General features: G+C 51.5%; 1 protein-coding gene across 2 annotated transcripts in view; it reads left to right on the forward strand.

The window, feature by feature from the left end:
• Positions 1-12,346, forward strand: part of LOC140430971 (excitatory amino acid transporter 2-like) — a 643,482-nt gene that overhangs the window by 200,372 nt on the left and 430,764 nt on the right. For both annotated transcript variants that reach the window (XM_072518822.1, XM_072518821.1), the window contains one exon: positions 5,359-5,485. In XM_072518822.1, coding sequence (XP_072374923.1) covers positions 5,359-5,485 — 127 coding nt within the window. The remainder of the gene's footprint in view (positions 1-5,358; positions 5,486-12,346) is intronic.

Genomic DNA, 12,346 nt, shown 5'->3' on the forward strand with positions numbered 1-12,346 from the left:
GTCCTGCGCGGGCCTAGCCCCTAGCCCCCCCAAGATGTGGAGTCTTCCGTAACTTTGGGGCGGCGCGATGCCGGACTGATTTGCGCCGTTTTTGGTGCCGGCCGGCGGTCATCGCGCCGATTACGGAGAGTTTCGCCCCTGGAACCAGTTAAGGCGCCACTTCAAACTGGGTGACCCCCTTCTGCAACAACCATAAATTTACATCAGCCAGGATGAGCACCATGTTTAGGGCATGGAAAGAGGACAGCGCAACCTTAAGGTTGAAGGACATGTATGTGGACGGTAGAAGAATGACACTGGGGGGAACTAATGGAGAAGCTCCAACTAGAGAAAGGGAATAAGCTTCAATACTTGCAACTGTGCGATTTTCTCCACAAAGACCAAGACGTTCCCCCAGCTACCTGGACACACACTTTCAGACACAATAGTGGTGCTGAACTAGCTAGGGAGACAAATATGGTGACATATACGGACAACTTGCAGAAAAGGTCAGGACCCCACTTGACGAAATGGGGAGGAACTGGGTCTGGAGATAAGATGGAGCTATGATCGTTTGTGGCTGATTTCGGGTATCAGAGCACCCAGAGCTTTTCGCAGGGAAAGGAGTGGAGACCCAGGCCTTCGTCTCCCTGATCGCCCGACGGAGATATCTCCTAGGATAGAAGTCGGCAGCGGCACCCAGAGCCACAGTATGGCTCTCAGACCTGGCTGAATTCCTTGAGCTCGGGAAAATAAATGGCAGGATTCTCTCAGCCCAGGGCGGGCCGGAGAATCACCGGCACGGGCGCGAATCTTGCCACGTCACCCCAATGCCGGTCCACCGATTCTCCGGCCACGCAGAAAAAGCCAAGTCCTGCCGCCGCCGTTCACACCTGCTCTTACCCGGCGGGGTCTCGGCATGCATGCATCCGGAGGCGGCCTGGTGGGGGGGGGGTGGGTGGTCTGAGCCCCGGGGGGCCTCCGCTGTGACCTGGTCCGCGATCGGGGCCTACCGATTGGCAGGCCGGTCTCTCGGCTGGGGGCCTCTTCTGTTCCGCGCTGGTCCCTGTAGCCCTACGCCATATTGCGTCGGGGCCGGCGCGGAGAAGGGAGCCACTGCACATGCGCGCATTGGCACCGGTCCCACTGCGCATGCGCAGACCCACGGCACCCATCTGACGGCGGTTCGGCAGCTGGAGGGGCGTGGGTCGCTCCAGTGCCATGCTGGCCCCCTCTAGGGGTCAGAATCGCTGCTCCTGAGGCCATGTTGGTGCCGTCGAGAAATGCGACGGCGTTAACGGCGACGTCAACACTTAGCCTCAGGATCAGAGAATCCCGCCCAGAATTCTCAATCAGAGGTTCTGAGGAGAGATTCTACAACAGGTAAGAAAAATTTACCAACCTCTTCGAAGACATATTTGTGACCAGCAACTGGGGATGGGAGTGAGCAGACAGAAAGGGAGGGGGAGGTAGGGGGAAGGCATGGGATGGGGGAGGGAGAATAGTCGGGGATAAGGGAGAAATGCACACAACACAGAGGAGAAATGGGGAGGTAGGCCCTGTACCTGAAGGGACACAGGACCCTCCCACATGTACTGGACCCGGGAGACAGAGCATCCGTCTCAACCTCTGTAATCGATGTTTCAATATGACTCTGTCACTGTAAATAATATATATACTTTTTTATGCAAGCTAATGTAAATAAGGTAATGTGGTGACAATTTGTGATTCCTTTTTTGTTGTTGTTTTTGTTCTGGTTTGTACATTTTAATATAGAGTGCAAAAATTTCTCTTAAATATTTATTAAAAAAGAAACTTCCCCCATCAGAGAATTTCCCATTAGAACTCCCCCATTAGAGAATCTCCAATTAGAACTCCCCCATTAGAGAATCTGCCATTAGAACCTCCCCCAGTAGAGAATCTCCCATAGAGAATCTCCCATTACAACCTCCCCCAGTAGAGAATCTCCCATTAGAAACTCCTCCATTAGAGAAACTCTCATTAGAAACTCTCCCATTAGAGAAACACCCATTAGAAATTTCCCCATTAGAGAATCTCCCATTAGAAGCTCTCCCATTAGAAAATCTCCTGTTAGAAACTCCCCTGTTAGAGAATCTCACATTAGAAGCTCCCCCATTCGAGAATCTCCCATTGGAAACACACCCATAGGGCAGCACGGTGGCGCAGTGGTTAGCACTGCTGCCCCATGGCCCGAGGTCCCAGGTTCAATCCTGGCTCTGGGTCACTGTCCGTGTGGAGTTTGCACATTCTCCCCGTGTTTGCGTGGGTTTCGCCCCCACAACCCAAAGATGTGCTGGCTAGGTGGATTGGCCAAGCTAAATTGCCTCATAATTGGAAGAAATGAATTGGGTACTCTAAATTTATTTTTAAAAAGAAACACACCCATTAGAGAATTTCCCATTAGAACCTCCCCCATTCGAGAATCCCCATTAGAAACTCCCCCATTCGAGAATCCCCATTAGAAACTCCCCCATTAGAGAATCTCCCATTAGAAACTCCCCCATTCGAGAATCTCCCATTAGGACCTCCCCCATTAGAAAATCTCCCGTTAGAAACTCCCCCATTCGAGAATCTCCCATTAGAACCTCCCCCATTAGAAAATCTCCCATTAGAAACTCCCCCATTAGAGAATTTCCCGTTAGAAACTCCCCCAATCGAGAATCTCCCATTCAGAATACCTCCTTTAGAGGATATCCCATTAGAAGCTCCTCCATTAGAGATTCATCCCTGACAATCTCCTGTTAGAAACACTCCCATTCGGGAATCTCCCATTAAAACTACCCCCATTCGGAAAACTTCCATTAGAAACTCTCCCATTAGAGAATCTCCCCTCGGAACCTCACCCATTTGAGAATCTCCTATTAGACCTCCCAGATTTGAGAATCTCCCATTAGAATCTCCCCATTTGTGTGTCTCAAATTAGAAACACATCCATTTGAGATTTCTCCATTAGATATTCCCCGACTAGAGAATCTTGCATTTGAAACTATCCCATTAGAAATTCCACACTAGATAATATCCCATTAGAATCTATCCCATGTGTGAATCTCCTATTAGAAACTCCCCATTAGAGAATCTTCAATTAGTATCTTCCCGTCCAGAGAATTTCCCATTAGAAACACCACATTAGGGAAGCTGCCAATGGAAACTCCCCCATCAGAGGATCTCCCAATAGAAACTCCCCCATTCGGGAATGTCCCATTAGAAACCACCCGCTTCGGGAAACTTCCATTAGAAACTGTCCCATTACAGAAACCTTCATTAGAAACTCCCCCATTAGAGAATCTCCCATCAGAACCTCACCCATTTGAGAATCTCCCGTTAGACCTCCCAGATTTGAGAATCTCCCATTAGAATCTCCCCATTTGTGAATCTCCCATTAGAAACACATCCATTTGAGATTTCTCCATTGGATAATCCCCTGCTTTTGAATATTGCATTTGAAACTATCCCATTAGAAATTCCACGACTAGAGAATATCTCATTAGAATCTATCCCACATTAGAGAATCTCCCATTAGCATCTTCCCGTCTCGAGAATTTCCCATTAGAAACTCCCCAATAGGAAAGCTCCCATTATAAACTCCTCCAAGAGGGAGTCTCCCATTAGAATCTCCCCAATCAGAGAATCTTCCATTAGAAACTCCCCAATCAGAGAATCTCCCATTAGGAACTCCCCCATTAGAGAATCTCCCATTGGAACCTCACGCATTAGAGAATTTCCCATTTGAATTCCCTCATTTGAGATTCTCCCATTAAACACACGCATTTAAAACTCTCCTATTTGTGAAACTCCCATTCGAATATTCCCCATTTGACAGTCCCGCATTGGAAACCCCTCCATTTGCAAATCTCCCATTAGAATCTCACCCATTAGAGAATTTCTTGTTGGAAACTCTCCAATTAGAGAATCTCCAATTAGAAATTATCCCACGAGTGAATCTCCTATTAGAGAATCACACGTTTGATACTGCCCCAGAAGAGAATCTCCCATTAGAAACTATTCCATTAGAGAAACTCCCTCATTCAGACATCCCCCAAAGGTAATTACCCTTTTGGATGTCTTATTTTATCATCTAATGAGAGTCGATAGTCAGGTTGTTTGGAGGTGTCAAAAATACAACTTTATTGCTAATTATTCACTTGAATAAGAACTGAATCAAAACTTAGAAACAGAATATCAAACAATACACACAGGGGTCAAACGCATGGCAAAAAATGCATTAAACATAAAAGCATAAAGAAATCACTTGAAACACAAACAGACAGATAGATGATTCAAGAATTCAGAATGGCAGGAATTTAGGAATGAAACCTTGACCACGAGGTCTTACTTTTAAGGGAATGCTTATCGATGGTCTAATCCCTAATTTACTCTCATTGGTTTCTAATTCTCAGTTGAGACCTCCTGATTTCAAATAGATGTCTGTTACTTAGAGGATGATTTATTGATCAAACATTGGCAATTACTTAAGATTTACTGATGCCCATCAAAGTTAATCCAGTGTCTATGTACACATCATCATGAGAATAGGTTTCTCACGCCACTGCTGGCCATAGATCTTGCTGGAACTAATTAGTTGATACATTCTTATTGCTAAACGCACTGAAATAGAATAGTCTATTCATTATAAGAAACATTTGTTGGAACAATATCTGAATTGCTGCAGACAAGACCTTAAAGTTCAATAGTTAATTCAGCATGTGAAACAGTGACTATCTTTTCACGGTCATGTCATTTTGAATAATGCCACTTTTTATCGATGCACTCAATCAGTACCTAAAAACATCAATGAATCAATAAATCAATAATCTATCATACCCCATTAGAGAAACTCCCATTAGAAACTCGTCATTACAGAATCTCTCATTAGAAACTCTCCCATTAGTGAATCTCCCATTGGAAAATCCCCCATTACAGAATCTCCCATTAGAAACTCCCCCATCAGAGAATCTCCCCACCCACACAAGTGATTTTCTCATTAGAACCCCTCCCCATTAGAGAATCTTCCATTAGAAACACCCCCATTTGAGAATTTCCAATTAAAAATTTCCCTATTAGAGAACCTACCATTAGGCAGTCTCTTGAAAAAGAAACTTCCTTTTAGCCAGCCCATCCAATGTTTATTTACATTAATTTTGGTATTTAATAAGGTTGGTTTATATAGTGAACAATTTGACTGGGTGGGCTTTCTAATGTGCTGAAACCGCACCCCCAGTTTTAGTGTGGAGCTACAGTTTATAAATCCACTCCAAATTGTCTCGTTGTTTGGTTGGGTTATTCATTTGCGACCAGTTATGCTTCTTTGGAGATGGCATTTGTTCCCACTCTCAGCGTACTTGTGCTTCCCCCTTGCAGGTCTGATTGGATTTTTCATTGCCTTTGGTATCGTTATGGGGAAAATGGGGGAGAAGGCAAAGATGATGGTAGATTTCTTCAACATCCTCAATGAGATTGTTATGAAGCTGGTGATAATGATTATGTGGTAAGAGCTGCCGCATCACTCTGATTGTTGAAACAGCAATTGTTCAATCTATAATCACCACCACTGACTGTAGGAAACCCTTCCCCACAATGCCAAAAGAGCATCAACAATCCTTTTAATCCAATTATGGCCAATCATCCACTTCAAAAGAGGGATATTTTAACCAACCTTTATTGCATGAAACCTGTCCTCCAGCGAGAAGGGTTTACTGAGCCAGTACAAAGGGGGCTTTGAACTTGTGAATTGATGCTGTAGATTCACTGGCTATTAGTTAATAGTGTTGCCTAATATAATAAATGCCTTTCTTAAAGACGGACCAAATCTTCTGATCGTCAGAGCATCCGAGACCAGACATAAAATCGAAATGTGTGTTGGGACATTGTGCAAGTCCCAACGTGCAGACTCCTTGCGAATTGCCTGGGAATTTTTAACTTCCGATGGATAACTCTCCTATTCCTTTCAACCCTTCGTGAATGTTTCCACCTCTGAGTGAGAATCAGAGACTTTGAAGAGCTCTGCAGTACTTACCTGAAGAGTTAACCAGGAAATGTTAATACCGAGCTTAACTCCAGATGTCTCAATCACTCACATAGACTCCTCCTAACTACCCCTGCTGACCCTCTAGGAAACACCCCCAGAGCACCTTACTCACTCCCCAGCTACCCTCCCAACCAGTGGACTACCTTCCTGATCGCACAACCCACTCACCCACCTAACCCCTAACCCATTTTAGTCTTACATGGGATGTGGGCATCCCTGGCAAAGCCAGCATTTGTTACCCATTCCTAATTGCCCTTGATGTAAGTGGCTTTATAGGCCATTCCGGAGGGTGGTTAAGAATCAACCACATTGCTGGGGATTTGGAGTCACAGGATCCAGGATGAGGAATGCAGATTTCCCTCCCGAAAGGTCATTAGTGAACCAGATGTTTTTTTACAAGTTATGATAATTTCAAGGCCACCATTACTGAGGTTATCTTTATATGTCAGATTTTTATTAACTGAATTTAAATTCCACAAGTTTCTCTGGTGGGATTTGAACCCATGTCCCCCAGGGCATTATCCTGGGTCTCATGATCACTAATTCAGTGGCATTACCACTATGCCACCACCTCTCTATAGCCATTTACTCACATCTACCCACCTTATCCACTTACACCCGACCCATTTCTCCAGCTACCCCTCTCTGCACCTACCTACCTTACCCATTTAACCATTTACTGACCTCACCATCCGACCTCCTACCCATACTCCACCGACCTACCTCACTCATCTACCTCCCTACCCATTTATCCACTTACCACCTTACCACTTCATCCACGTACCCCTTACTGAAGTACCCACTTACTCATCTCACCCATTTACCCACCTTATCCACACAGTTACCCATTCACTAACATTCAGACCCGACATTTAAAGGGCAGATATAACAATGGGGTACCTTGGTTTTCCCCACTTCTACTCTGATTTGATGGATTCTCCAATGGAAGCTGCACTCTGTATTTCTGGGACAGCCGGGTTTGGAAGACCCCAGTGGAAATGCGGAGCAGGGCCAGGCTGGGCAAATATCTGGATGCAGCAGCAACCCAACAAAGATTACTGATCCCTGGAATATCTGCGCCCAATAATCGTCGATATCAGTGTTAAGAGCATCTGTCTGGTATCAACCTGATGAGTTTTAAAGGTTGGAAAACATGATCGAACAGCTTGTATTTATAAAAGGCCTTTAAGATAATGAGTCATTTCAAGACACATCACAGAAACATGTTAAACCAAAATGTTCACTGAGTCATATAAATTCAGCTGAGCAAAAGCTTGGGCAATGGTTGATTTTAACAAGTGTCTTAAAGTGGGAGAGAGAGGAGGAGAGGTGTAGGAAGTAAATTCCAGAGCTTAGGACCCAGGCCAGTAAAGGTCCGGCCAGAAATGGTGAAATGATTCAAATTGGGGATGCTCAAGAAGCCAGAATTAGATGAGCACAGATATCTTGGAGGGTTGTGGAGCTGAAGGGGTTTATATAGATCGGGAAGGTGAAACCATGAAGGCATCCGAAAACAAGAATACACATTTTCAATTTCAAATGTTACTTTGGGATTTTCTGCACATCCCACCACACGTTTCGTGACTACAGAGGGGTCCTGCAATTGGCCGGTGGTGGCATCTTTTAGTCCGCTGTTGTCAATACGTTGAATGTACCCTTCACTGCCAGGAAACCCCCAGCGGGGTTGCGCCATTGGGGGACCGGAAGATCCTGCTGGCGGGAATGGCCATAAAGTTCTAGCCTTTATGTATTAACTTCATTAAATTATAAATTAAAATTAAACTGGAGCTGTTGTTAACGAGGGGACCAGGTAGGTCAGTGAACATCAGCATGAATAGGACTTAGTCTAAGTTAATGCACAAGGAGCCTCTGAATTCTCTGGCCGTTTGCTGGCACAAGTGGCGCGATTCTCCGCTCCCGAACTAAGTGCCCACGCCGTCGTGAACGCCGTCGAGTTTCACGACGGCGCGAAACGGTCGCGATCGATTCAGGGGCCGAAAATGGGCGAGGAGCGGGGCCGCGAGGAACTCGGGGGGGCGTGGCGCGAAAGCAGCGTCGTAAGCGTGCAACGCCCGAATGACACGGCGCTGCCCCATAAATGGCGCGATCCGCACACGGAAGGACCCAGGAGGAGGAGAAGGAGGAGAGATGGCTGAGCCCCGACGAGCCGCACCGAGGTTCCGGGACACGGACCTAGACACCCTCCTCGATGAGGTTGAAAACCGAAGGGCCACCCTCTGCCCAAGACGTGGGCATCGCCAGCCGTCCAGCACGGTGAGGCGCGGTTGGCGTGAAGTTGGCACCGCTGTGAGCGCTGTCGGGCACACCCCCCCCCCCCCGGTCTGGGGAGCAGTGTCGGAAGAAGCTGCACGACCTCACTCGGGCTGCTAGGGTAAGTGCCATGAGGGTGCCCCTGGGTCACAACCAACCCCCCCCCCCCCCCCCCGGGCACGAGGGGAGGGGGGGTGGGGGCGGTTCAGGTTGCACACCATTGTACTCGACCCATATAAGCACCGGGACTCCTGGAGAGATGCCATGGCGTGGCTCCAACTGTCTCCCCACCCAGCATTAATATAGCCTATATCTGCACACTCTCATGATACCCGCCTAATTGTGATGCTTTATCCAACCCCAACCCCCCCCGCAGGACAAGACAGCTCACAACCAACGTGAGCATATGAGAACCGGAGGGGGTTCTCCTGTGCTGCACCCCTTAAATGTTCACGAGCAGAGGGCCCTGGACCTCGCTGGGGGATCCGCCACCCGGGAGGTCGCGACATGCCAGGTCGGAGGCGCAGAAGCAAGTGAGACAACCCTGCATGTCCGCACCCCCCACCCTCCCCCGAGCCCATCATCGCCCCCCCCCCCCCCCACACACACTGGCCACTGCACCCTCATTCCCCAGCCCCCACACACTCTGGCCACTGCAAACTTGATCACCTCCCCCCTCACACTCTGGCAACTGCACCCTCGATCCCCTCCCCCCTCCCCCCCTCACACTCTGGCCACTGCACCCTCAATCCCCTCCCCCCTCACACTCTGGCCACTGCACCCTCAATCCCCTCCCCCCTCACACTCTGGCCACTGCACCCTCGATCCCCTCCCCCCTCACACTCTGGCCACTGCACCCTCGATCCCCTCCCCCTTCACACTCTGGCCACTGCACCCCCGATCCCCTCCCCCCCCCCACACACTGCCCCCACCACCACCATACACCCGGCCCAGCGTGTCTAACGAACCCCGTATCGTTGTGTTCCCCAGGGCCAGCCGCCGAACGTCCAGGGTCGTCTCGGCCAAGACACAGCCGACCATCTCCAACCTCAAGCGCACCCAGGGACGCATGCCAGAGGGTGGCAGTCGGTCGGACAGGAGGGCCATCCTCTCAGCATGGGAAGCTGGACGGGGACGCACATACGACGGACAGAGATAATACTGAGGGGCACAGGACGGACAGTGACGATGACGCACAGAGAACGGCCACACAGTCCACGGATTCACCTGGAGGGCAACATGACATGGGCCGCATGCGCCCTGCGCCGGGCCATGAGGGGGAGCAGTACACACCAGATTTCCTAACTGACGATGACCTCGAGCTAGTGGCACTGCTGTCTCCCACACCATCCACCATCGCAGAGACACTCACCTCGGTTGGGCAGATAAGTGATGAGGCTCCCGGGTCACGGTCTGGTGCGCACCACACAGCCCAGCCGGCACAGCAGGTAGAGTTTGGAGCAGCCCAGGGGTTGGACGGTTTTAGGGCAGCCCAGGCCCAGCAAACAGCTACCGCCCAGACAGTTCCCGGGTTCCTGGATGTACTTGACCCACCCGGACAACCGATGCATGTGGACACCTAGGGACTGAATAATGGGATGAGGGCCATCTTCCAGGAACTGCACACGCACTTGGAGGAGTCCATCCGCGATCAGGAGCAGGGAGTGGTGCCGCTCATCGCAGCCACCCAGGCCGACACCGCACGGGTGGCATCCGCGGTGGGGGCAATGGATGAAACGGTTACGGCCATGGGTCAGGCGTTGGGCTTAACGTGCACGCGTCATCCATGGCCCAGGAGAGGGCTGCCCTCTCACAGGTAGCATGCGCCAGAGCCAACACGACATTGTCGCCGCTCTCCGGGCCCTGGCCAAGTCTCACCATGCCATGGCCCAGTCCCAGCAGGCGATGGCACAGTCCCAGCAGTCAGTCGCGGAGAGTATAGACCGCCTGGCACACGTGATGGATGGCGTCGTGCATTCACAGGTCGAGATCGCACAGACCTTGGCAGGAATGCCGCACTCCCTGGGCTCCGTCTTGGCGAACATTCGGACCGTGGTCGATACCGCTGCAGGCCTCCAGGACTGGCAGCGCCAGGTGTCGGTGGTGCGACGGGGCATGTCTCCGATCGCATCTCCGTCCCACAGTGAGGCCCAGGGGCCACCGGGCTCCCCGGGGAGGAGGAGGTTCTGGGGCCCGTCCCGGTACCTCCAGCAAGGGACATCCCTGAACACTCGGCCTCCCCCCGTTCCGTCCCTGGCGCATCTGGTGGGCAGCGGGCCGGACAGGGTGGCACCATGCCATCCAGCATGCCCACCAAGCAGCCTGGCCCATCGAAGTCAGGCCGCCACAGGAAACGCGTGCCGACGGGGAGCCATGTCGCAGGGCGTGATTCTCAGCAGTCTGCCTCCACTCCTACTGTACCATCTGGGGAGACATCTAGACGCAGTGGTAGAGCCCGTAAGGCAAAGATGTTAGCAACATAATAAGTTGGCACGGGTGCAGGGCACAGTTTAGTTGTAGGGGGTACAGCATCTGTATGTGAACGTCACAAATCAACTCACTGTTGCACTTAACTTGTGAGACTCTGTGCTGTGTCCGGTGCCAGGGGGCTCGTGAGGGTGACCGAGTGGCGCTGTGGTTAACGAGCGGTTCAACGTCGGTGCCGGATGCGCTGTCCCTTTCCCCCCTGCCTCCCAAAATCGGACACCGTAGTCCTCGGCACTCCGACGCCAGCTACCCCACACGGGCATGTGGTGAAATGCCCGTTACGAAGGCTGTGACCACCGGAGTGCATGGTTCAGCTATAGCCATGAGTTAGACCTTGGCTGGCGAATCTCAGCTCACAGCTCATCGCAGAGCGGGCTGTCATCATTCAACATGGCACTGATCACAACCGCTTACACAATCATCAATGTTGTGCAATCCCGTAGTGCCGCCGTGGTACGGTGATGTGGAATTGGTGCCGTGAACATGGTGCGGGGGGGGGGGGGCGCTGTGTGGTGCCCGTGTGCAGGAGTGACGATGCAAGTGGCAGTGTTCAGTGAATCTCTCCCCCACGGTGGGTGAACCGTGCGGCCACCAACGCGTTGCGTGCCCGCTGTCCTCGACGGTGCCGTCGTGCAGCCTCCTGGACGTAACCAGCACCCGGGCAGTGTCTGGGTCCTGCGCCCCTCCCCCCACCCTCTGATGCACGTCATCCACCTCCTCCTCCCCTCCTCCTCCTCTTCCTCCTCCCCCTCGTTTGCGTTAGCTCCGGTGCCGTCGGGTCCTCCCTCCGACTCCTCCACCAGGGCATCTCCCCTCTGCATGGCAATGTTGTGCAGCGCACAGCAGACCACAACCATGCACCGACCCTGTCGGGCCGGTACTGCAGGGCCCCTCCGGATCGGTCCCGGCACCTGAAACACACCTTCAGCAGGCCGAAGCACCGCTCCACCACACCCCTGGTTGCTGCATGGGCCTCGTTGTATAGGCTCTCCGCGTTGGTCTGAGGTCTCCGTATTGGCGTCAGCAGCCATGACCTCAACGGATAGCCCCTGTCGCCCAGCAACCAGCCCCTCAGCCAGGGGGGGGGGCATCCATCGAACATTGCGGGGATGAACGACTGTGCCAGAATGTAGGCGTCATGCACACGCCCGGGGTACCTTGCGCACACGTGCATGGTCTTCATGAATGTTCATGGAGTATGCGCCCTTCCTGTTCATGAACACTTCCTTGTTGTCTGCAGGTGGGCGCATGGGGATGTGCACACCATCGATGACACCCTGGACCATCGGTACCCCGGCCACCTTGGCGAATCCACATGCCCGTGCTTCCTGCTGTGCTCGGTCCTTGGGGAATTTTATGTACCTGTCCGCGATGGCGTACAAGGCGTCGGTCACGGCCCTGATGGACCTGTGGACCGATGCCTGTGAGATCCTGGATAGGTCCCCGCTCCGCTCCTGGAAGGAACCAGTAACGTAAAGGTTTAGGGCCACTGTCACCTTGACGGAGACTGGTATAGCGTTTCCTCCACCCATTCCAAGTGGTGCGAGGTGCGCCACGAGGTGG

This window comes from Scyliorhinus torazame, chromosome 10 (assembly GCF_047496885.1).
Source record: "Scyliorhinus torazame isolate Kashiwa2021f chromosome 10, sScyTor2.1, whole genome shotgun sequence".
In the NCBI taxonomy this organism is placed as follows: Eukaryota; Metazoa; Chordata; class Chondrichthyes; order Carcharhiniformes; family Scyliorhinidae; genus Scyliorhinus; species Scyliorhinus torazame.